At 38.3% G+C, this 26,936-nt stretch overlaps 2 protein-coding genes across 8 annotated transcripts in view; one reads left to right on the top strand and one right to left on the bottom strand.

Annotated features, from left to right (window-relative positions):
- Nucleotides 1–26,836, bottom strand: part of ASB3 (ankyrin repeat and SOCS box containing 3) — a 107,171-nt gene extending 80,335 nt beyond the window's left edge. The window contains exons 1-2 of one of the 4 annotated variants that reach the window (XM_042246168.2): nt 19,420–19,534; nt 14,958–15,037 (exon numbers count right to left, since the gene is read on the bottom strand). In XM_042246168.2, the coding sequence (XP_042102102.1) occupies nt 14,958–14,977 (20 nt within the window). In that variant the 5' untranslated portion in view covers nt 14,978–15,037; nt 19,420–19,534. Of the gene's footprint in view, nt 1–1,879; nt 2,065–2,369; nt 8,839–14,957; nt 15,038–19,419; nt 19,537–26,631 lie in introns of those variants that run through there. The other 3 variants (XM_042246170.2, XM_060412200.1, XM_027966832.3) reach the window with 3 other exon arrangements.
- On the top strand, nt 1,018–10,385 carry CHAC2 (ChaC glutathione specific gamma-glutamylcyclotransferase 2). 4 transcript variants are annotated; one of them, XM_012171675.5, is made up of 3 exons: nt 1,018–1,295; nt 7,109–7,144; nt 8,834–10,385. In XM_012171675.5, the coding sequence occupies exons 1-3, from the start codon at nt 1,161–1,163 to the stop codon at nt 9,227–9,229; spliced, it is 567 nt and encodes a 188-aa protein (XP_012027065.1). In that variant the 5' UTR covers nt 1,018–1,160; the 3' UTR covers nt 9,230–10,385. The 4 variants fall into 4 exon arrangements, with proteins under 4 accessions (XP_012027065.1, XP_004006006.1, XP_027822634.1 ...); XM_027966833.3 differs by having other exon boundaries at nt 1,223–1,295; nt 7,109–7,149; XM_042246173.2 differs by having other exon boundaries at nt 1,277–1,390; nt 7,109–7,149.
- Nucleotides 26,837–26,936: the final 100 nt, after the last annotated feature.

Raw genomic sequence — 26,936 nt, 5'->3', positions numbered from 1 at the left:
AGTTTTTCTTTGTGACATTTTTCTGCTGACTTTTTAAGAGTATAAATAATACTCTTTGAACCTGGATGTTCTAGTATTCTTTTACACGGTTGAAGACTATAAAATACAAATTTTCAAGAAAGAACAAGCATTTCTTTAGGCTTCTGTTCTCACATACATAAACATGGCCCTGACGGCCCAAGTGAGCTTCCTGAACAGTAATTCCGAGCAGCATCTCTAACCTGCAGATCAAAACGTTTTTTAGGATACTTGACCTGCTGGATAAATTCATGAAATCTGTTAAATTCTTCAACAGAAAAACGTACACAGATCCCAAATCCTGTATAAAATTTCAAGAGGTCCCACATATGGCTTCCAAAGCCTATGCGCAAGCTAAAAACATTTACCTACATTTTTCTGAGTGAGTTTCTGAGTATACTAAAGATGACTAAGATCGTTTCACAGAGAAAACTTTAATATATACGCAGCTTTTGTTGAAATGATAGCTCTTCCATAGGCACAAAACTTCTATAGTAAACTTTGTTTTTGAAAGGTAAAAAAGACTTTTTTAAATGTAAATAAAGTCAAATACAGATTACAATCCCTGTTTGCATTCCCCTAGCTCTTGTTAAATGGGCAGAAATCCAGTTTTTAAAGCATAAGAAATGTCCTTCTACGTGCCACATAAGGTGCCCATAAACAGTTCGTCTCCGTGTATCTAGACCAGGCCACCCAAGATTCCCACCCTCTCTCTTCTCCTCCCATTTGAAAAAACACACCCAACCTTAAAGCTACACTAAAAGGATTGTGGGTACTGTAGTCTTCTGACCACAAGCACCTCGGGAAAGGTAGGGTGATAAACAGAAGCTGCTGAAAAATCCATTGCTTAGCAGAGAGGAAATCAATGCTTCCAAATACCCTAAGCAAGCAGACAAAATAACAACGTTGACTGAGACAGACTAGGAAGCCGTTCCGCGAACTGCAAGTCCCAGTGTGCTTTGCGCCCCCAAGAAGGGAGTGCAGGCTTTGCGCCTACGCAGCCGGTTTCTTGCGTCGGAAAGTCGTAGACTCTTGCCGGCAGCAGCTCCAAGACAGCAGCTCAGAGACCACGAAGAGGGGACGGCCACTGCCGCCGCCGCCGCCACCACCGCCAGCCACCACGGAGGAAAAGCAAGGGAAAGATGTGGGTTTTTGGTTACGGGTCTCTCATTTGGAAGGTGGACTTCCCCTATGAGGACAAGCTGGTTGGTTATATCTCAGGCTACAGCAGGCGCTTCTGGCAGGGCAGCACCGACCACCGCGGAGTTCCTGGCAAGGTGAGGCGCAACCGGTCCCCCACACTTAATGTCCCCGGAGCACTGTTCCTCAACTCCTTGTCCAGCTCTGCGGGACTCACACCCCACCGCCGAAGGTCAGTAGGCTAGGGATACTGCTGCTGCCTCTGTGCACTTTCCTCGGCCACCTGCCCCCGACTCTGGGATCCTAATCCAAGGGCAGTCCTTTTGAAGCCACTGGAGATGCTGGTGGCAGTTACTTCTTGAGGAGGCAAGAAACGTGGGCACAAGCTCCCACAAGGCGACGTGCTGAGAGGGGATCCCATTTCTTGGCAACCACCCTCTCTCCCCACTCCCACCCTCGGCACAAAAAGGTGGGAAGGTAAACCTTCCTGTCACCACGGAGTTGAAATACTAAAATCAACTAGTAAATTTAGCTTTTTAGCAATTAAGTTTATTGGCATTTCTACATTCTGCCAGATTTTCACTGGTCTGAGTTTAAACGTGCATGTTATTTCTGGGATTTCTTTATATCTTTCCAAAGGTTTTATTTTATAACACCTATGGTCACAGAAAAACTAGTTTCCAAAATTATCTCTGGTTATAAAGGAACTTATGTCGATCACCTTGGTTGTCAGGTACTTCAGAAGTTGAGTCCGGCTTTGTTACCTAAGTAGCACCATACCAATACTATATCCAACATTATTTTAATGTATTTTTCTTCAGTGGTTCTCCTCTAAATTGTAAATGTGAAATTAAGTTCTCTGATCCATTCTTCAGTCAGTTATGCAGGGACATTTATCTTAATACACTGTAAATACAGAGAATAACAGCTCACTGCTTATGCAAATCAGCCTCGTTTTTGACTGCAAGACAAATAATCCATAAGGAAAACTAAATTTTGAGTAATAATTTGGATAAGTTGAACACTTATTATAGCTAACTTTTAGAAGAGTACAGAATGTTTAATTGCTTATATGTTGTCTAAAATACTGATAATTATATGAGTTTACCACTTTCTTTAAAAAAAAAAAATTAATACTGGCTCAGAAGCAGGAATCTAAAATGCTAGAAATCAGATGTAGAAAGAGATTGAGGTTAATTCCAAAGAAATACCTGTAGTCTTGCATCATGGAAAAGGGAAGAGAAGAAGGCTGTAGTTTGCACCTGCTCATAAATGAGACACAGGATTAAAATCATTTTTTAAAAAGCCATTCTACCTCAACTAGAGCTGGTAAATTAAGAATCTGGCTTTAAGGTAGCAATGACTTGAAAAAGGAGGAGTGATTTACCACAAATGCACATTTACAGGCCAAAAGAGATTTCATGGCCAAGCTATCTCCAAGAATATTGTAAAATAACATTTAAGACTTTAAAGAACTAAGTTAAATAAACTGCCTTTTGAGTTGTCAGATATGAGCTCTTGAAATTGCCATCTGCAAAGGAATGCCTTACTAGGCTTCAGTTTAAAAAACCAAGTGTTAAATACTTATGAACATGGTTAGAATAGCATATTCCAGTACTCTACTCTCAACCAAAATGTTTGTTACACAGCACGCTGAGTTATGTACACTGTCAAAACAAACTGATGATAAGAAATCGCCAAGTCAATACAATTCATGAGTCTTTAATAAAGTATTAAAGAAGGTAGCTATAAAAGTCGATATCTCTCTTTACTTAAATATACTAAAATATAAGGTAGGAAAGTTGGGGGCTGGGGCACTGCAATGGCTAACAGTTTGATACCAATTTTTATTTAAAGAATCCATCCTATCATATTGAAGGAAAACCTAAAGCATTAAACATTTTCTAAGTATACTGTTCTGCTAAAAAAAAAAAAAAAAAACTGGAAAGAACATTATTTTACTTCACATTTTCTATTACAATGGAGCACAAGCCTTATATAAATATTAACTATCTTACAAACAGAAATACAAAAGGCTACAGAAATACCCAGCAAATTAGAAGAATAATGTAGATTCTACATAGCCCTATGTTTTTTATAGCAACATATGCTCCTAGTGAGCTAGTCATCAGTACATATGAAATGTGATGTTACTAAACAAATGTTGGACTCATTTCTACATACTGTAATGTGACATTTGTAGGAAAAATGCCAAACCTACTTCCTTTCCTAATTATGCTTTCTTTTTAGCTTCATTAAACTTTAATACCTTCCTAAGTTTAATTAAGCATCTTATTTATTTCTAGCAAAACTAGCAATTTCTTATCAAATTAAGGATTTATTTTAAATGTGAAAAAATGTTCACATCAGAAAGAATATATTTCAATTTCAAAAAGAGAAAACATTTTAACACAAGAGATGATCGTGAATATTTACAGTTCTAGATGGTGATCAGAAACATTACTCATTACCCAATGAAAGGAACCAACATGGCTCATATTTCACATCCTCCAATCCTATTCACCTTTCAGGACCCCTTCAGTTTCAATGCCCTTCCCAAAAAATTTAAGTGCACTTACAAATTTACATTGTTTCCCCAATAATAATAGGAACAAGCAGCTTAAGTTTTATAAAATATTTCTGGGTAAATATATCAGTAGTGTCAACAGTGCATGCGTATTTCATCCATAAGCAGTCAAAAGGACCCATCTATTTTCCCTTAATGATTCCCTACATATGTTCCTTGTTTTCTGTTTCAATTGTCACCACCTACATCAAGGACTTTACTACCTCCCCCCTTTTCATCAATTACTACTGAGCGCTCACATATAAGTGGAAAACACCTATGCAAACAGCAATACCTAATAAGTGCTATAAGGGAAAAGGTGCAATGAGAGTTTAGAAGGAGCTGCTGCAAAGTTGCCTGAAAAGACAGCCAAGCCTTTATGAAAAGAGTGGCAGGAGGGTATCCAAGGGATTCTAAAGAAGGGCATTCCACTCTGCTGTGCAATGCTGCGCTGTGCCTAGTCACTCAGTCATGCCCGACTCTGCGACCTCATGGACTATAGCCCTCCAGGCTCCTCTCTCCATGGGGATTCTCCAGGCAAGAATACTGGAGTGGGTTGCCATGCCCTCCTCCAGGGCATCTTCCCAACCCAGGGATTGAACCCAGGTCTCCGTATTGCGGGTGGACTCTTTTACGTTTGAGCCACCAGGGGAAGCCCATTCCACTCTGGGCACTGGTATATTCAAAGATATGAATGTTTGTAAAGGTCCCATCACTTCATAGCAAATAGATGGGAAAAGAATGGAAACAGTGACAGACTTTATTTTCTTAGGCTCCGAAATCCCTGCAGATGGTGACTGCAGCCATGAAATTAAAAGTCGCTTGCTCCTTGGAAGAAAAGCTATGACCAAGCTAGACAGCACATTAAAAAGCAGAGACATTATTTTGCCAACAAAGGTCCATCCAGTCAAACCTATGGTTTTTCCAATAGTCATGTATGGATATGAGAGTTGGACTATAAAGAAAGCTGAGTGCCAAAGAACTGATGCTTTTGAACTGTGGTGTTAGAGAAGACTCTTGAGAGTCCCTTGGACTGCAAGGAGATCCAACCAGTCAATCCTAAAGGAAATCAGTCCTGAATATTCATTGGAAGGACTGATGCTGAAGCTGAAACTCCAATACTTTGGCCACCTGATGTGAAGAACTGACTCATTTGAAAAGACCCTGATGCTGGGAAAGATTGAAGGCAGAAGGAGAAGAGGTCGACAGAGGATGAGATGGTTGGATGGCAGCACTGACTGGATGGACATGAGTTTAAGCAAGCTCTGAGAGTTGGTAATGGACAGGGAGGCTTGGCGTGCTGCAGTCCATGGGTCGCAAAGAGCTGGACACGACTGAGCGACTGAACTGAAAAATTATAAATAATTTGTTACAGCTTGAGAGGGAAAGTGGTAAGAAGTGAGGTTTGTAGTTAACTCATGCAAAGGAATTTTTATTTTATGCTGTAGAATATTATAACCCTGAAAAATTTAAAGCACAGGAAAACTCAAAACCCAATTTTTGCAACAAAAAGTCAACCCTGAGCAATGTAAAACAAACTGGAGGCAGAGAGCGAAAGCCCTGAGGAAACTAAAGGATGATGAGAAAACAAATTTAGAAAATAATCAGAAGAAACAGCTACCAAGAATTAGTGACTAGGCTGGTGAAAGGGGAAGCAAGGAAAGGTGGAGAACAGAGCTTGTCCCGCAGACCACTAACATTTCTTGCTCACAGTCTACCTCCTTCCCACTTAAATGTGCATACTATATACTTTACCACCATGAACATCTTTGTATTGATGCTGGGAAAGGCTGAAGGAGAAGGGAACAGAGGACGAGATAGTTGGATGGCATCACTGACTCAGAGGACATGAGTTTGAGCAAGCTCCGGGAGATGGTGAAGGACAGGGAAGCCTGGCATGCTGCAGTCTGTGGGGTCACAAAAGGTCAGACACAGCTGAGCGACTGAACAGCAAGTATACTTTAACACACTGATCTTCCCAAAGCATCTGCTTTTATCATGCCAGTCACCTACTAACTTGAGTACTACAGTAGCGCCTCGTTTCCTGTTTCTCCCAAATTTCAGTGGCTTGTTTTTTCCATTGTCCCCCAATTTCAACTCCAATCTTTAGCTTTTCAGATTTGACTCTATCCTATTTCTCCAGTTATCCTTCTGAATCATCTTCCATACATGGAGAAGCTTCTGCTAAAGTCAGACACTTTGGCCTGGTTTAATTCTGCTTCTAGACCCTTACTCAGAATTGTGTCTTTTTTCTGACCACCCAAGACTCAGAATTATTACTTCACTTAATAAACAGCATACATCACAGCCCTTAAGTATTCTCTACCTATTTCATATGTTAATAAGTTCATATTCCAGACTTACAATATAAGCTTTTAAAAACCAGAATCAGTTTTATCATCTCTACAACAAATAGGTATTCAATAAATAGTTCCAAATTCACTTTGAAATCGAAGGTAATACGGCAATTCCTACATGACCCCCATCAATATATGTATCCTCACTAGCATTATCTTAAATAGAAAAAAAGCTAACTATAAATGTCCAACAGTTCAAAGATGTTTAAATTATAGCTCACTGATGGTAGAGTATCATGCACCTATTAAAAAGTATCAGAAGACTAACAGGAAAATTAAATTAAAAAACATAATCCAAAATTCCATGTGTTGCATGATTACGAATTATCTATACAAACGGACAAAGACTAGAGGGAAACAGAAACAAGGATAGCACAAATATCTGAATGATGCAGGTTCACTATGCGTCTCACAGCAGGCATACAAGTAGGTAAAGTTGTGGCTTACAACTTTCTCACTAATGTCAATAAATACACAACCTTTGACACGAGATAGGACTTGTATTAAAAAAAAAAAAAAAAAGGCAAATTCTCAGACTGTTTCAGACTTACAGAATCAGAAACTACCTCCAAGTAAGTTTTATCTACACTTGAGAACCACTTCTCTATAGGAAAGCACCCTGGAATGTCATGTTTTGTTCCTCAGTGGAACACTATAGCAATCTTTATTCCCTGAAGAAAAAAAAAAAAGTGATCAGAATATTTATTATCGTTGCTTCTTCCTTTTGCTTTTGATTTCAGTCACAGGTGTGTTTTTTAATATATCCATTCTAAGTGAATACAATATACCTATTATACACAAATGTAAGAGAATTTTTTTAAAAGGCCAAGATAGTTTGGATAAGATAGATTCTTTTAACTCACTTTAAAATTTATCATAAAAAATAAGTACTTTTTAAAAGTGCTCAGTATAAACAAATGAAGTTAAAATATTCCATGTCAACAGTAAGTTGCTAATGCTCAGTTAATGAACTTTAATTCAGGAAAAAATTCTTTTTTTTTTTTTCTTTTTACTTTTCTTAAAACAGCCTGGAAGAGTTGTGACTCTTGTTGAAGACCCTGCGGTATGGTATAATAAATCTTTTTTGTATAGTCTTTAATCGTAAAGTGTTAACATGTTTCATAGTTTTAATAATCAGTGAAATCTTATTAGCAGTCATCACAGATAATTTGAACTACACTGAGGCTAGAAATTCCTCTCTGTATTAGTTGTATTTCTTCTTATGTGCTGGGAAAAGGTGGGATGCAGAATTCAAGGTAGACAACGAAAAGCCAATGGCATGTAGTCTCATTTTTCCCTTCTTGATGAGTTTGTTGACTGAGAATTTTGTGGTCTGCTTTGACATTAACTGGAGAAGGAAATGGCAACCCGATCCAGTATTCTTGCCTGGAGAATCCCGTGGACTGAGGAGCTGCTGGGTTACAGTCCACAGGGTCGCAAAGAGTCGGACTCGACTGAGCGACTTCACTTTGACATTAATGGAGCCAACCCTCAGACAGCCAGATGAACACAAAGAATTAAATGAAAGCCTTAAAGCTTTCCTCACATTTGCTAGGAGTCTAATATTTCAGCAAAAACCTCAGTCATGAGTTATCGCTTTCTTTACTGCCTAATCTTATCGATAGCACAACAGGTTTTTTTTTAAGTATGGAGTACTAGAAAACTTGTTTATTTGATAGTTCTCTGTTTCTTAAATATTTTCAATCATTTTATTGAGATCCAAATTTTACATTGTGAAGTTAAATATTTAACTTTAGAAAGGACTTTGCTATATAAAAATCAAAGCAGCAAAAATAATAAAAATCAAGCAGCTAGCAATAGCAGATGAATGATGAAATTATGAATGCTTTCATAACTTACATTAGGAAAAACATCCATAAAAAATGGCTCCAAACTGGTAACTAAAACTCCTAATTAGAGGTAATAAAAGGTACTTTTTTCCTATAGAATGTTAATTTATTCAAGATACTTAGCAACCTGAAGTTTAATAATTAAAAGTTGTCAAGAAACTAAAAAAATCTGTGTTACAAACTATAAATCTTGCTTGTATCACAAATATTTTATTGAGTACATTGCTTTTACTGACACTGTTCATAGGCTCTCTAGACAAAGAGTTTGCCATTTACTATTCTGGATGGAGTAATTTACTAAGGATATTTGAAAGTCTCCTCAGTGAAGAAATGAACAAATAAATGAACCTACTGCCTTAATAGTTGATTACTTTATTACAGAGCTTTTAAAATACAGAACTCTTTGCAAACAAGGGAACAACTAATATATTATAAGGGCTTCCCTAGTGGCTCAGCAGTAAAGAATCCACCTATCAATGCAGATGTTGGTTTGATCCCTGGGTCAGGAAGAGTCAATGGAGAAGGAAATGGCAACCCACTCCAGTGGGTTTCAGCATACTATCAGTGAAATGCTTATGGATTAAAGATTTAGAACTATATTTTTAATGACTAAATGAAGATCTGATATTTTTCATTTCAGTCCCATTAGTTAAAAGACATAATTTTAAAAATTTAAACAAAGATAAATATGCTAGTATACAAGGAAATTAATTATTCAGATTGAAGAATTTAAAATGCTTATTTCCTTTATTATTTAGTATTACCTCTTCGTTGCACATTAAGGGAAGCAAAACTGCACTGATTTCTAAGAATATACAAGATACTTTCTTAGCTCATAATCTATCTTCACCTATTTTAGCCTTGTAAATACTAAATAATACTTTCTTTTCATTTTTCAACAGGGTTGTGTATGGGGTGTTGCTTACAGACTGCCAGTAGGAAAGGAAGAAGAAGTAAAAGCATACCTTGATTTCAGAGAGAAAGGAGGCTACAGGACCACAAAAGTCATTTTTTATCCAAAAGATTCCATAACAGAACCATTCAGTGTGTTGCTATATATTGGAACATGTGACAATCCTAATTATCTTGGTCCTGCACCTCTGGAAGACATCGCTGAACAAATTTTTAATGCAGCTGGTCCAAGTGGAAAAAATACAGAATATCTTTTTGAACTTGCAAATTCTATGAGAAGCCTTGTGCCAGAAGATGCAGATGAGCATCTTTTCTCTTTAGAAAAATTAGTAAAGGAACGTTTAGAAGGAAAGCAGAACTTCAATTGCGTAAAAAGACCTAACTGATTTTTCCAAACAAGCAGAACTTTTAATCTTCAGAGAATGGCTTCACTGCACAATAACAATATGATTTGTAAACGTGTTTACTTGAAAATCTTAGTTGTGTTTAATGTTGTAGTCAAGATAATATCTAAATTCACAGTTTAATTGCAACTGGCCTGAACTCATACATACTCAAAATATTGGGATACAGATAAAGAAAAAATTCATTTCAATAATATAATGAATGATTCTCCAGCTATGATATTGACTACTTGCTCATGAGAAGTTCTTTAGAAAAATACAATGAAGGACTCAGTTCAGATCTTGTTTTTATCTAAATAAATACAATTCTGTTGTTTCATATTGCAATTTTAAAGTTGTAGAGAATTAGACCAAAAGTCCAATAATTATAATAAGGCTATGCCTTTAATATATTCCCATATGTTAACTCTGTAATCATGGTTTAAGATAAATAAGCTTGAAATAACATATAATTAGATATATATGGTAATATAGACAAGATTTTGGCCTTGATCGTGAACTTGTTTAGATTTTAAATGAAACTCCAATTTAAGCCAAAAAGTTAGCATTCTAATATAAAAACTTCCTTGGAATTATAATGTACTGTATCTCTCCTTTTTTGAATAAATGTATTTTACTATACAGTAAAAATCCTTTCAGCTAGAAAAGCACAAATTATACAAATTACGTCTAACAATTTATCACTCAATTTGTATTAATCTTATACTGAAACTTTTAAAAAAAAAAGGCTTTTTTATATTACAGATTAACAGAAACATATATAATGAAAGTTTGCTGTTTGAAATGGCATTTAGAATTGTAATTTTTTAAAGTAAGAAGTGGCGTTACCTGATCATTTGCTAGTTTTTTTTTCCTTCTTACATCTTGTCACTTAACAAAGGTATCCACTAAATAGTGTGATGATGCTACCCACCTAGGAACCATGTATAATTAACGCATGCAAAAGTAACCTTGATTCAGACTAATCAGATCAGTTCTTATTAGAAGGGATTTCCTTCTCAACAGGACATGCAGTCTCTCTAAAATCTTTCAACATGAAAAGAATTTCAGTACCACATTAGATTTAATGTGAAACTAATAATTAGTACCAAAGTTGTTCATGTAAAATAAAGCTGTCCTTTTCATGTTTTTTTTTTAATTTGTTATAAACACCTTACTTGGTAATTTAGTCAGCTATATAAAATTTAAAATATTTTCCAACATTTTCAGTATTAGCTTTCTAGAAGGCATTTCTCTTGTCCTATACAATAAGAAAAGCACTAACATTCATTAATGAATATTTCATAAGGATGTACTAGGCACTTTACACACAGGAGCATCCTCTCAGCTTGTTTTCATAGTAACTTGTATACAAGTACACATCCAGTAAGTAGCAGAAGTCTGTGTCTCTGTTAAAGCGCAAGAGTCTACAATATATTTAAAAATCCACATCTTTACTAACCTACATCTTTTTTGTGTATGTAATGAAATAATATGTGGCTTGTTAGATAGAGATATTAATTTTGATATATACAGATTCCCACAAATATAATTAGCCTGTCCAAGAGTCACATGCCATAGCTCAGAATCACATAGATGTATTCAGAGATTCAGTCTTTCATGTTACAAATAAACCTAAGTCCAAAGAAATTTGTAACTCCCAAAGTGATTCTTCTACCATTTAATACATGTTACATATCAAGGGAGAGGGATTACTTTGTGATCGGGCCACATCTGTATCCTTCTAGACTTTCAGTTATTAATAGAAGTTAACTTGAAAATACACATATTGGTATACCATCCACATTTATAGGGAAGCCATGATCCAAAAAGCCCAGGAACAGGAACATTCATTTCCACTGCGATGGGGAGAAACACAACTAAATGGATAAGATAAACAATACTAAATTGGCAACTAGGGTCTGGAGCCCACAAGTGACTAAGAATCTATCATAAAGGTAATAAGCTATCTAGAGCAAAAGTTTGGAGATGGCAACGGCATCCCACTCCAGTACTCTTGCCTGGAAAATCCCATGGACAGAGGAGCTTGGTGGGCTGCAGTCCATAGGGTCGCTGAGGGTCAGACACGACTGAGCAACTTCACTTTCCCTTTTCACTTTCAGGCACTGGAGAATGAAATGGCAACCCACTCCAGTGTTCTTGCCTGGAGAATCCCAGGGACGGGGGAGCCTGGTGGGCTGCTGTCTATGGGGTCGCACAGAGTCGGACATGACTGAAGTGACTTAGCAGTAGTAGCAGAGCAAAAGTTATTTTTGTTAGCAAAAGTTTCCATTGTTTCCCCATCTATTTGCCATGAGGTGATGGGACTGGATGCCATGATCTTAGTTTTCTGAAAGTTGAGTTTTAAGCCAACTTTCACTCTCCTCTTTCACTTTCATCAAGGGGCTCTTTAGTTCTTCTTCACTTTCTGCCATAAGGGTGGTGTCATTTGCATATCTGAGGTTATTGATATTTCTCCTGACAATCTTGATTCCAGCTTGTCCTTCATGCAGCCCAGCATTTCACAGGATGTACTCTGTATATAAGTCAAATAAGCAGGGTGACAATATACAGCCTTGACGTACTCCTTTCCTAATTTGGAACCAGTTTGTTGTTTCAAATGGCACCCCACTCCAGCACTCTTACCTGGAAAATCCCATGGACGGAGGAGCCTGATAGGCTACAGTCCATGGGGTCGCAAAGAGTCGGACACGACTGACAGACTTGACTTTTCTAACTGTTGCTTCCTGACCTGCATACATATCTCTCAGGAGGCAGGTAAGGTAGCCTGGTATTCCCATCTCTTTCAGAATATTCTACAGTTTGTTGTGATCCACAGTCAAAGGCTTTGGTGTAGTCAATAACTCTCTTGCTTTTTCAATGATCCAGCGAATATGGCAATTTGATCTCTGGTTCCTCTGCTCTTTCTAAATCCAGCTTGAACATGTGGAAGTTCACAGTTTACCTATTGTTGAAGCCTGGCTTGGAGGATTTTGAACATTACACTGCCAGCACGTGAGATGAGTGCAATTGAGCAGCAGTTTGAGCATTCTTTGGCATTGTGCCTTTCTTAGGGATTGGAATGAAAACTGACCTTTTCCAGTCCTGTGGCCACTGCTGAGTTTTCCAAATTTGCTGGCATATTGAGTGCAGCACTTTCACTGTTGTAGGTGTGTGCCTTGTTTCTATTAAATTTTAGCATTATTAAAACTTAAATATAGTATTTCTTAATAAGAACTCAAAGCAAAGTTAGCAAGGAAGCCCTGAAGTTATCTGAGATGTGACTTTGAAGGTTTCATATTGGTTAAGACCTATCATTCAAGCATGAGCTGTAAGATTTCTTAAACTAAATTAAGAACCTTATAATACAGCAAGAGCAAGAGTTTCTTACATCTTCTTGCCTCTAATCTTATGTCTTCTTTCCACTGCATTCTGTACTCTGCACTCACAATTATTTTTCTAAAATATGGAACTAATCTAGTCAGTAATGAAAATGCCTCCCAGAGCATACAAAGTAAAGCTCAAATTCTTTAATCTGGTATTCAACTACTTACAATCTAGTGTCAACATATTTGTCACATTTCACTTCCTACTAGTACACACTCTCCATGCTCCAGTCACACCACCCTCCTCAATCATTAAGACCCAGCAAAAAAGAGGGACTAATGGTATGTGGCAAACAATAACTTACATACCAACACCACCTGGATAAATAATATAGCTCAGAACTTCCCTGGTAGTACCATGGTTAAGAATTACCCTGCCAATTCAGGGGACACAGGTGAGGTCCCTGGTCCTGGAAGATCCCACATGCCATGGGCAACTCAGCTCATGTGCCACAACTATTGAGCCCTCGAGCTGCAACGACTGAGCCCAAGAACCACAACTGCCTAAGTCTGTGCACCTAGAGTCCGTGCTCCACAAAAAGAGAAGCCACCTCAATGAGAAGCCCTCGCGCTGAAACAAACAGTAGTCCCCAGATGTTGGCCTCAACTAGAAAAAAACCCTTGCCGAGCAACCAAGACCCAGCACAGCCAAAAATAAAAAGTAAATTAATACAAAAAGAAAAAGATAGCTCCCAGCTATCAAGAAGCACATTTGCTAGAGAGATGCACAAGCAAGCAAATCAATGTTACTCACCATAAAGACTGGGACATAAAATATAAGCAAAATAGAGACAGATAAACTAACTCAAACTAACAAGATCAGAGAAAGAAAAAAAAAAAAAAAGATCAGAGAAAGCTTCACAGAAAAAAAAAAAAAAAGCTGTTCATGTATCAAAGAATAGTAGCTAACATTTATGGAACACTTACTGCAAATGCCAAAATCTACTCTAAGTACTTTACACATCTTAATCCCCAATGAGAGATAAAAAGAGTTTAAGTTAAAAGAACATATTAACTGTCACTGATTACTAGAACATGCTAAGCACTGTGCTGAGCACTAAAAAGGAACAAAATGGAATTAAGCCCTTTAATTCTGGTAGGGGGAAAAAGTGAGTTCCTTTTTTTTACCCCCCTGGTAAGTTTTAACCCCAATGAGATTCTTTCCTGAAACAGGATTAAGTTAAAAGAATTAAAAGGATTTATTTGGGGCTTCCCTGGTGGTCTAGCGGCTAAGACTCCAAGCTCCCAATGCAGGGGATCCAGGTTCAATCCCTGGTCAAGGAACTAGATTCAAAAAGATGCAAAAAGAGTCAGCACACCACAATAAAAGATCTCACATGCCAAAAGGAAGATCAAAGATCCTACCTGCCGAAACTAAGACCGGGCACAGCCAAATAAATAAATAAGGATTCATTTAAGTACCTGTATTCTAAGGTCGTAAGTCTTCTTTTAATCTAAAAAGTATGTTTTGTCCAATTTTTCTCAATAACACTGATTGATTTATTCAACAAATACCTATCAATTACCTACTTTATATAAGACAAACTAAGCATATGTGCATTTTCTTTCACTTCCTATCAAAGTCCCACTGAAGTGCATGCAAGCATTCCGGAAACAGAAAAGCGGGTGGGATTATATTGAGGGTGAAGCAAGAAGAGAGAAAACCGCAGTCTAGAACCAATGTGCAGCTGCACAGGTATGCACGCACATGCATGAGAAAGCTGCAGCCACTCAGAAGCCTTTCCTTCCAACAGAGTCTTAGGAAGAGCCAAACCTAGAGACAGCAGAAGGGGGCTGCAGGACGAAACTCAGGATGATTCAAATACCCATATGAGATAGACACACCAAACCTTGTATCTCTTTCCTTTACACACAGAAGCTAGCAGCAACAAAGCTAGTGTCAGGCTTAAAACACAACTTTTCCTTTTTTTTTTTTTTAAACCATCTACCCTGAAAGCATCAGAACACCTTCATGTTCTACAATAAAGCCTTCTTCATCTGGGCACAGGGAGGAGGAAGAAGAGCTTTTTTTCTTCATTTCACCATAAAGTGAGGCCCAACAGTTGATACTCTGCACACTTACAAAGAGCTCAAAAATCCTTTTTTTTTTAATTTTTGAGGAATGGCAAAAGCACAAAAGGATAAAAACAATCAACTCACCTTAAGGAAGCAGAGCTTTTAAACTTATAAATGTTTAAAATTTGTAAGTGTTATCCTCAAAGAAATTCATGAAGATGCTGCATCTATTAAAAATGAGCAATTGGAAAGAAACTATGGAAACAAGAAAAAAAAACAAACACTGACAAAAGATATTCAAAGAGAACTGACAGTCAAAGGAAACGGACCTCTTGAACTGATCTTCCATATTATCTCATTTTTTTTCTTTGTCTTTTTTCTACTTGGAAGAATCTATCCAAATGGTATTCTGAATAGAAAAGAGAAAATGTAAAGTGAAAGTGAAAGTCACTGAGTCCTGTCTGACTCTTACCCATGTAACCTTCCTCTGTCCATGGGATTCTCAGGCCAGAATACCGGAGTGGTTAGCCTTTCCCTTCTCCAGGGGATCTTCCCAACCCAGGGATCGAACCCAGGTCTTCTGCATTGCAGGCTGATTCTTTACCTGCTGAGCTACCAGGGAAGCCCAAGGAAAACATAATTGAAGAAATAATATTAAAAAAATTCCCAGAAGTGAACAAATAGGACTCAAGGGGTGCAATGAAGGATAAGTGAAAAAAGATCCACAGCTAGAAAGAAATACTCTCATAAAACATCATAAAACCAATGATAAAAAGAGTTCAATAAAATATTCCAGAAGAAAAGGAATATTAGTTGCAAAGAAGGAGAATCAGACTACCTTTGAGATTCTCATCAGATATATTAGATAGCAAACTGCAAAGGAATGATGTCGTCAAAGTTTTAAGCAAAACAAAATGATTGAACTACAAATTCTATTCCCAAAGTATTAACTGAGAAGGCAAGACGAATGCATTTTCAGATATACCTGTGAAAATTAAAATATCTCTTTATATCATTTCCTTGAAAAAATTACTTGTAATTATTTATATCCTAACAAGGTGGGAGAGAAATGTGAAATAAGGATGACATGGAATAACATAAAACAGTAGATTTAATCCAGGAGAGTTACAGGAAAAAATACAGATAGATAGATAGATAGGTAATAGATAAATATGCATCAGATTTGAAAAGCAACTAGTGTAATTAGAACAAAAGTGTTTCAGAGCTCAAAATCTATCTTCAAGAACAAAATGGACTCACTTAGCAAAGATGGTGCTAATTTTAGAGAGCTAATGTGACATTTTATAGGGTAGAGGACTGACACAATTACATTTCCTTCTCTGCAGTTCAAATTACACCTCTGGATTTTATAGTGAATGGTACTTGCATAAACAATATTGTGAAGTTTGAGAATCAACCTATAAACAAAGCACAGAAAAACTGAATAAAGTCACAGAATGCAAATGTTATAAACATATAGTAGTAGCAAACTGGGAAGTACTGAAAATGATATTAAAAGCTACACATATTACATACTTAATATGTAATGAAGGCACTGCACTAAAAATAGCCTCACATGCAGTAACTCACTAAAAACAAAATGGCAGCGCTGAGAAGTGGCCAAAAGAACAGATTCAGGAGCTAGACTGCTTGGCTTCGAGATCCAGTTCCACTGCTTACCAGTGCTATGACTTTGGGCAAGTTGCCACATTGTGTTAATATATTTATTTCACTTTCAGACTTCTGACATCGAGATGAGTCTTACAATAGATGGCAAGTCATAACTTTAATTGGCAGCAGTTATTTCATTAATAATACAAAAAACTTAAGAGAGAGCTCTAAAAGCAGTGGCAAAGGGGAACTGTTATAGTTTAAAACAGATTTTAAATTGGGTCTGACATACACACTACTATATATAAAATAGATAATTACTAAGGACTTACTGTACAGCTCAGGGAACTCTAGCTAATACTCTAATAGCCTATATGGGAAAAGATCATAAAAAAGTGTGTGTGTGTGTGTGTGTGTGTATATATATATAATAGATTCACTTTGTTGTATATCTGAAAGTAACACAAAGTTGTAAATCAACTATACTCCAATAAAACCTCTTAAAAATAAAAATAAAACAGACTTTAAGACAATTAAATGCAAGGCATAACCTTTGATTGGATCCTAAATGGGGGGGGGGGGTCCAATAAATGGTAAAGTTGAAACCAGTGTTATTTTTCTAAGATGTGATAACAGTATACATCTTAGTATACAGATAATAGATAATAATACACATATTTTAGAAGAGTCTTTTTTTATTCCTGGTCATTGAGTTTTTTCAATGTTTAGGCCAGCTGTCTTGTAGAAGTGCCACATTTTCTGTTTGATAAGTTTCTTATACCTAGGCTTGGCAAGAATGCTACACAAGTATTTAAACACAGGTGTTGTATACACTATGTTTTAAAAACTCATTCTAACAGAAAATCCTTTAAAAAAAATATAAACAAAAGTATAAGGTATGGGATTGAAAAAAAGAAACATTCTAGCTTGGTATGAAATCAAATTTCCAGTCTCCCTTTTTTCCTTGTACCTAAAAAATGAGTGCATCCAATATTCATATTCCCATCTGTATATTTGCTGGCATTCTGTCACCTGTATACATGCTGCATTTTAACCAAAAACGTCTGAAGGCCAAAGCTTTCCTCTTCATTTATTTTTCCCAAAATGTGTATCCCAGTCCTCTGAAGTCTTATTACCACAGAGTAAATTATATATAAAGGAGGAATTGGGAGGGAAAAAAGATCAGTATTGGAAAGTAACAGAAAAGGGCAATTACTGTCTCACAGTCTCTGGAGTAATTACTGATAAACAACCTCAGACCACATGCCAGCTGTTAAAGTTGAGCAAATGTCTATTTTTATCGATTTTCCCCTTTATATTTCTACATGAGAAACAATATAGAGATCAGGGATAACTTTTAACTCAAAGCCCATCTGGTTAGTTCTCATTTCTTTCTCATAAAAATTTCAACTGGAAAAAAAATTTACAATTTTATTCAGCCATATTTTATAATATGGCAGAGATATATAATTTTATACCTGTGTGTGAACTGTATTAGAACATACTAACCTCTCTTGTGATTCAGTTTCCTCATCAGTAAAATGAGAAAACAATAAAATCTAACTTTGGGGGTTGTTATGAGGAATAAGTCAATTATAAATTTATATCTATAAAGTGCTTAAAATAGTGTCTGGGCACAACATCTATTAAATTCATAGAATACATAGTAAATATGAATCTTCATAATAGTTCTTACATTTTACATTTGTTATTTTCTCCATTTTAAAGGTAAGAAAACTGAGCTCTAAAGAGGTTAAGTAATGTACCCAAGGTCACACATACAGTAGGTAGGATCAGAATTTCACTGGCCTAACTCTTGAGCCCCCGCTCCTAATCACCTCACTTAATTCAGCTGTATAGAGTTTACATATAATTATTCAGCCATGCCTTATTATTAGAAAATAAGATATGCAAAGGTAATTTCTGTCATTACAGCTAATGCCACAATGAATTATCTTTATACATACATCCTTATGTGTCAGGATTTTTGTTTCTAAATGAGAGAATCCAAAAAATAAAATCACTAGCCCAAAAGGTTTGCACATTTTTAATTTTAAAAATTACTAATTTTACAAAGTTTATTATAGCAGATCTATCTTTCCTTTTACAGCACCTAGAGTTCCTATCTTACTAAAAACCATCATCCCTACTTCAACTGAAAAATCAATGCTGTCCAAACTTAAACATGAACGTGCAGCTGCTTTCACCAGCAAACTTAAAGGAATGTTTAAAGGTATGGAACTTTCTAAAGACATCATGATTCAGTTCAAACAGTATATGCAGAACCAGAATGTGCCTGGGAATATTGAATTAACTGTGAATATCCTGACAATGGGTTACTGGCCAACATATGTGCCCATGGAAGTTCATTTACCACCAGAGATGGTAAAACTTCAGGAGATTTTCAAGACATTTTACCTCGGCAAAAACATAGTGGCAAGAAACTTCAATGGCAATCAACTCCAGGACACTGCGTGCTAAAGGCAGAGTTTAAAGAGGGTAAAAAAGAACTCCAAGCCTCTCTTTTTCAAACACTGGTGCTGCTAATGTTTAATGAGGGAGAGTAGTTCAGTTTAGAAGAGATGATGGAGAGTTAAGGAGAACATTGCAGTCATTGGCCTATGGCAAAGCCAGAGTTCTGGCGAAAAATCCAAAGGGTAAAGATATCGAAGATGGTGACAACTTCATTTGTAATGATGATTTCAAGCACAAACTTTTCAGGATAAAGATCAATCAAATTCAGATGAAAGAAATGGCTAAAGAACAAGCTAGTACCACAGAAAGAGAATTTCAAGATAGACAATATCAAATTGATGCCACAATTGTTTGAACTATGAAGATGAGAAAGACACTTGGCCACAATCTCCTTGTTTCAGAAGTGTACAACCAGTTGAAATTTCCAGTCAAGCCTGCTGATCTTAAGAAGAGAAAAGAATCCCTAATTGACTGGGACTACATGGAGAGAGACAAAGAAAATCCAAACCAGTACAATTACATTACATAAAATGTTTTTGGCCTTGAAGCAGTTGTTGTCATATACAATACCCAGTGGATAAACTAACCTGTCGTCGTTTAACCTGTAGTTCTTTTATACTACCAATGACCAAATGAAGCAGTGTAATCAGAATAGTTGAGTGACTTTTCAGTGGTTAACATGCCCATTTAAAGAGTAATACTTACCTTTAAGAAGAATGTTGTTGAACTCTTTGCATGTTATTTAATATGATGTGCAGAAAACTCTTTAAGAAAGTACCCGGTTTTCATGATTCCTATTTGGAACTGGGGAAGAGGTCCTTATGGCTATTAAAGAAAGAGGAGGGGGTTCTTATACACCATTTAATTATGAAGTAAAAAGCTTATTTGCTTAAAATGTCACGTAAAGATACTTAAACTGCATGCAAACTTTATTTACTGTACAGAGTTCTGGACGTATTTATCAAATAGAATAACCACCCTGGACTTGATTGTTCACCTGTTTTGTGATTTCCCATGAAGAGAAAAATACATCGTTATAGCTCTTGATATTTTACTAAGTAATGTTCTGTTACACTGAAAGGGATGTTTTTAAAATTTTTATTTGGAAACAAGTTTTCAAGTAGAGGGACAGTTGCTTACATATTGTCTTGAATACACACATCCTAAAATGTTCCTTTTATGAGATGTGTATATATGGTTCAGCCCTGAGTTTACTCTGTTGATAAACAGGTACTTATAAAAATAGCTGAAATAGAAAATTGCTGATCAGTTGTGCTAGAAGAACATGGTAGGAGAGAAAAACCCAACTATTTCTACATATTAAAAATGAATATAATATGAACATTGCAAAGGAGACCAAACCCCATTTTATAACTTTTTACAAGAGCAAAAATTCACAAACTAGTTTTCAACTTCCTTTAGACTTCAAAATTATTTGGACAGTTTTGTCTTTAACTTGGACCAACTGTAGATTGTTACAGGCTTCCTGGGATTTAGCATTCCTATTTTCTCTACCAAAGTTTTTTTTTGGAAGCACCTCAACTCTCCTTTGGAGAAGGCAATGGCAACCCACTCCAGAACCCTTGCCTGGCAAATCCCATGGACGGAGGAGCCCAGTAGGCTGCAGTCCATGGGGTCGCTAGGAGTCGGACATGACTGAGCAATTTCACTTTCACTTTTCACTTTCATGCACTGGAGAAGGAAATGGCAGCCCACTCCAGTGTTCTTGCCTGGAGAATCCCAGGGATGGGGGAGCCTGGTGGGCTGCCGTCTCTGGGGTCGCACAGAGTCGGACACGACTGAAGAAACTTAGCAGCAGCTACTTCACTTATACAAATATTCTCCTAATTCCTTCACATGAATATGTATCTTTAACACATTTACAATTTACTTTTTTATTTTTTACTTTTTTGGCTGTGCCACGCAGCTTGTGGGATCTTAATTCCCTGAACAAGGATGGAAGCCAGGCCTTTGGGAGTGACGCTGAGTCCTAACCGCTACACTGCTGAGGAATTCCCACTGCACTTCCAAGGAATTCCCACAATTTACTTTTTACATATTTTATGATGAGAGGATCTGGTTGGTTTTCCTATAGGTGAATTACATCAGCAGAATCTATTAAAACATCCTTTTCCCACCAACATGAAATGACCCCCTTGTCACATATTAAAACAGAGACTATTTAATTGGTTTCCACACTTCATTCACACCATCTCTCACCAAAAGTAATCACCTCCTCTTTTGAATGTTTGCAACATTTTATCTGTATAGTACCTCGATGGAGGAGACTAATGGGCTATAGTCCATGGGGTCACAAGAGTCAGACACAACTTAGCAGCTGAACAACAGCATTTTTATAACACCCTTTGAACCGAGGACAGTGCCTCCAAACCATATTTATTAGATAAATAACTGCACAAATTTCTTGCTCTCTCTCCAGATCTATAATTCTGCGGCTAACTGAAAATTGCCATATTAAGACTAATTCCCTTACAGGCAGAAAAAGGTAGCCTTGTCAGATTAAGGGGCATTATCCTGGAATCCATGAAGCAGAAAGTTAAATAAAATTTAAGACTGTGTTTTCTGTACCATACTTATATGAAAAAAGTCAAGACTATTAAATGAAGCAATATTGACTATTTTTTCAAAATAATTTCTAGGCAATGATGGGGTTAATACAGATTCACAACAATCTTCTACATATTTATATTCAAAATCCTCTATGGTAACCAATATGCATAATAATGACATCAATATAAGGTAAGAATAAGTGTCTTATGGAATCATCACAGATATAATGCAAACAGGACACTTGCCTTACAGGCAAAGTAGGTATTCACTACATTGCAAAATTTTTAGAGTGCTAGACAGGTCCTCTGCTTGACACTAAATATCTTCTCACTCAGTAAGCTACTGCCTAAAGCTTTACCATTACTTTTCATTTTAAAGCCTAAACCAGAAATACATTCTCAACCATGGGCCATCTTGCCTGCCAAGGGACATCTGGCAATGTCTGCAGACATTTTTGATTGTCACAACTTGGCTGGCAAAGAGGGAGGGGAGTAAGGCTGCTGCTACCATCTAGTGGACACAAGCCAGGGATACTACTAAACATCATACAATAAGCAAGATAGCCCCTCACAACCAAGGATTATCCAGCCCAAAATGTCAACAGCACCAAGGCTTTCAGAAACTGGCATATACTCTGCTGAAATGCAAAAGCATAATGTTTTTAACTTAATGTACATATAAACAAGCCCTCCACTTCAGTCCAATCAAGCCTTTTTTCCCCTCTACCCCTCCACCATGCTGCCAAATACACTGGTTACTTACTTATCCTCATCATCTATAACTCCTCAAAGCATTTACTTAACTGGAACAGCTCTTTCTCTTGACTTCTTTGATATCTCAGTTTTCCGACTTTCTTTCTTTATTGGGCATGCCTCCCCAGTCCATTTTGTTAATTCTTCAATGCTGTTCAGTATCTAATGTTGCAATGACTCCTCTTCTTTTGTTATCCTCATTTTTTCCCTGAAGGATTGCAACCAGCACTATGGCTTTAAATATACCTACGTGCACATAGGGCTCCCCAGGTGACGCTAGAGGTAAAGAATCCTCTTGCCAATGCAGCAGACAAAAGAGATGCATATTCAATCCCTGGGTCAGGCAGGTCCCCTGGGAAAAGGAATGGCAACCCACTCCAGTATTCTTGCCTGGGAAATTCCAAGGATAGAGGAGGCTGGTGGGCTACAGTCCATACAGTCACAAAGAGTCAGACACAACTGAAGCAACTTAGCACACAGGCACAGGCAAATAACATCAAAATTTATAACTCCAGCTCTGACCTCCCCACCTGTGCCTCAGGTTTAATCAACATGTTAGCTCTACTTGGATGTCTAACTGATGACATCTAAAACTTAACATGTCCAGTAAATCAATTATACTCCAACTGGAGAATCTAGGTTTGATTCTTGCAAGTAAATTTTATGTAAGTCTGAAATCACTTCAAAATAAAAAAGTAAAAAAAACAAAACACATGATTCCCATCAGTCCACATTATTTTCTTCCCTGTTGCAGTAAACTTCACCACTAGTTCCTCATAAAACATAGTTGTTAATAGTCGCTCAGTCAAATCCGACCCTTTGCAGCCTCGTGGACTGCAGCACACCAGGCTTCCCTGTCCTTCACTATCTCCCAGTTTGCTCAAACTCATGCCCATTGAGTCAGTGACGCCATCCAACCATTTCATCCTCTGTCATCTCCTTCTCCTCCTGCCCTCTATCTTTCCCAGCATCAGGGTCTTTTCCAATGAGTTGGCTCTTCACAACAGATGGCCAAAGTATTGGCACTTCAGCTTTAGCATCAGTCCTTCCAATGAATATTCAGGGTTGACTTAGGATTGACTGGTTTGATCTCCTTGCTATCCAAGGAACCCTCAAGAGTCTGCTCCAGCACCACAGTTCAAAAGCGTCAATTCTTCGGCACTCGGCCTTCTCTATGGTCCAACTCTCACATCCATACATGACTACTGGAAAAACTATACCTTTGACTATATGGACCTTTGTCAGCAAAGCATCATTAATTCATCTCTGTAAGAACATGCCACATCTAGTCCACCAGGAAATTCAAGATGTTCTACTCAAAAAATACATTCCAAACTAGACTATTTCTCCCCATTTCCACAGCTTCCTAACTGGTCTCCCTGTCGCCACACTTAGCCCCTACATTAGCTTCCTAGGACTGTCATACAAACTACCACAAAGCTGGTAGCTTAAAACAACAGAAAGGTACTGCTTCACAGTTCTAGGAGTTAGAAGTCTGAAATCGAGCTGTCAGCAGAGCCAAAATCTCCCTGAAACCTCTAGGGGAGGATTTGTCCCTATCTCCTCCTAACTACTGGTGGTTGCTGGCAAATTTTAGTTGGTTTGTAGACACATCACTCCAAACTCTGCCTCCATCCTCTCTGTCCAAATTTCCTTCTTCTTATAAAGACATTAGACATTGTATCGGGGCCCACTCTCGCTCAGTATGACCTTAACTTTACATCTGCAAAGATCCGATTTCCAAGTAAGTTCACACTTGCAGGTTCCAGGTGTTAAGACTTCAGCATAGCCTTTTGGGGAATACAATTCAGCCAACAACATCCCCTACAGTCCATTTTCCACACAGCAATCATAATGGTCTTCACGAATGTACATCAGGCCACATCGCTCTCCTACTTAGAGATCTGTGCCCAGCTGGCCTCTTCCAGCCTCTCAAACTTCATCTACTAAGTGCCCTCTTATACTCCAGCAACACCAGCCTTCTTTCAATCCCTCCAATACAAGCTTTTCCTGCTAGAAACTGCTGTGTGGCTTCCACTTCCCCATTTCAAATCATAGCTCAAGTGTCACTTCCTCACCCAAGTCTGACCATCTACCTCAGTAGCATATTTCAGAGTCATTTTCTTTTACATATACCCTAGTTTCTAAGCAGCAATAACCTTTACCAGAAATCATCTTGAGTTTTTTGTTGTTGTTGGAGTTTCCATTACTACAGTCCCAGAGACTAAATCTGGGTAGACAAATACTTTTCATTTCTATTTAGTCAAATACAGCTTTTTTCCTCCATGATTTCAGAGTTTCTTCTCTTACAGATCAGGCTTCCCTACTGGCTCAGTTGGTAAAGAACCTGACTGCAATACAGAAGACCTGGCTTCAGTTCCTGGGTCAGGAAAATCCCCTGGAGTAGAAAATGGAAACCCACTCCAGTATTCTTGCCTGGGAAATCCCATGGACAGAGAACAGAGGAGCCTGGCAGGCTACAATCCATGGGGTTGCAAGAGTTGGACACAACTCAGTGACTAAACCACCACCGATATAACAAGATCACTAAATTATTCCCTAATTTTTTTCCTATTGTCTTTTTTTATGTGTGTGACAACTGACTAAATTTTTATTAAGGAAAGAAAATCTTAATACCTATTGTTTTCTTTTTGTTATTCATTTAAGTATCTAATCCATTTGGAATTAATCTTGAACTGAATTAATTGGAACTGTCACCATTGCTCTAAGACAGCATTAATCTCGTCTGACTCCACTCTGCCCTATACTCTGACTACACTGAAAAGCCCTAAGGGACCACCTAGAAGGATGGTCCTATCTGATAAACTCCTATAAATCCTTAAAATCCCAATCTTAATGTCACGTCTCCTGGCAAGACTTTCTCACCCAATTTCTGCCCTTCCTTATATCCAACATCTACTCTATTATATAATTTAACATCCCTCTACTCTCAGCATGTCTGACTCTTTGAGACCCCATGGACTGTAGGCCACCAGGCTCCTCCACCCATAGGATTTTCCAGGCAAGAATACTGGAGTGGATTGCCATCTCCTCCATTGGATCTTCCCCACGCAGCGGTGGAACCCTCATCTCCTGCACTGGCAGGCAGGTTCTTTACCACTGAGTCACCAGAGAAGCCCATAGTCTATAGTACTTGGCTCATAATAAAGTCAGAGAAGGCGATGGCACCCCACTTCAGTCCTCTTGCCTGGAAAATCTCATGGATGGAGCAGCCTGGAAGGCTGCAGTCCATGGGGTCACTAAGAGTAGGACATGATGGAGTGACTTCATTTTCACTTTTCACTTTCATGCACTGGAGAAGAAAATGGCAACCCACTCCAGTGTTCTCGCCTGGAGAATCCCAGGGACAGAGGAGCCTGGTGGGCTGCCATCTATGGAGTCGCAAAGAGTCGGACAGGACTGACTCGACTTAGCAGCAGCAGCAGCATAATAAAGTACTTAGATGAGCGCACAGAAGAAATGTGAGGTAAGTGTTAACTATTTTATCATTACCATAATAGGCTATTATTTGCCTGTGTAATTTGCCTTGCTAGAGGCATGAGACAGAGGACAGATTCATTTATTCGCCATTTACCAACCCCACTGTTCACATACACACTAAACATCAATAGGTAAATCAATGAACAACATCTCAATTCTGGAAAAAATTAATTTTCTTTGATGCCGTGGATTCCTTATGTTAAAAAAGAAATAGGAAACTTTCAAAACAAAAAAATAGAAAAAGGCTGTTCTTCCTGCTATTTGACTTGGAGCAAACTGCAGGGGCAGAGAGAACACACGACGGACGACAGTCTTAAGCAAATCTAGCACGAAGGTCTAGCTTTTCTCACCTCCAGAATGACAACGAGAAATGCTCTATATTTGACGCCGTATAACCCATTCATTTCATTTCAGTTCAGTTCAATCGCTCAGTCGTGTCCGACTCTTAGCGACCCCACGGACCACAGCACGCCAGGCCTCCCTGTCCATCACCAACTCCCGGAGTTTACCCAAACCCATTATATTAGAGATTAAAACAATGGCATTTCTTTTACAGACGGGGAGAATGCAAAACTTTTTGTGTTATTTTGAATGCGGTGAGAGATGTCTGAATCTTATGTGAATTCGTAACCTTAGGGTCACCTGGCCGTAAACCTTACTTAAAGAAACGTATCGGCTTCCTACATAAAACAGCGACACAGCACTTCAACTCTGGGATGAAGGGAGAGCCCCACGTCCGGTAAAAAAGTAGGGATAATCTAGCTGCCCTCCCCAAGCGGAGAGTCTCCATCTGGGCCACCCTCGGAGAAGCGTAGAATTCTAATACGGACGACAGGTATTCTCGGCTCAGTGTCCCCGAACCCACAGCTGCAGAAACTTAGCCATCCACCCTGAGTTAGTCAGGAGCTGGAAGTACTCAGGTGACCACGGCCCACAGTAAAAGGCGGAGAGAAACTTCCAGCGGGAAAGATAAAAGTGTACAGACGCTACGCGCGGAGAAACAGGAAAACAGAAGCAGCGAGAAAGAAGAGCAGTCAGGAACACCGCCACTTTTCACTTCTCGTCGCCACCTCGAATTTTCTCATCTGAATACCTGCACCAGCCCCGCTCTCCGGTAGCTGCTCCATGAGGGCCAAGCCACCGCCCACTCTTGTGGTGAGAGCCGCCCGCCTCCATGACTCACCAGCTCTCCGTGCTGCTACTTGGCCGCCGCGGAAACGGCTGGTCCAAGGCCCAGTCTTTGGGCGTCCACACCTGGCAAGCCACTGCGTTCGCTCCCCGCGCCGGACTGCGGTTGTGGTCAATAAGAGAAGCACTACCGCCGTCCCGGCTTCCGTAGGCAGACGGTTCGGCGGCCCCGGATGTTGATAGCCACCTGCCCCGGAAACGGTGGCGGGA

Source organism: Ovis aries, chromosome 3 (assembly GCF_016772045.2).
Source record: "Ovis aries strain OAR_USU_Benz2616 breed Rambouillet chromosome 3, ARS-UI_Ramb_v3.0, whole genome shotgun sequence".
In the NCBI taxonomy this organism is placed as follows: domain Eukaryota; kingdom Metazoa; phylum Chordata; class Mammalia; order Artiodactyla; family Bovidae; genus Ovis; species Ovis aries.
This window is presented reverse-complemented; position numbering and strand designations above follow the sequence as displayed.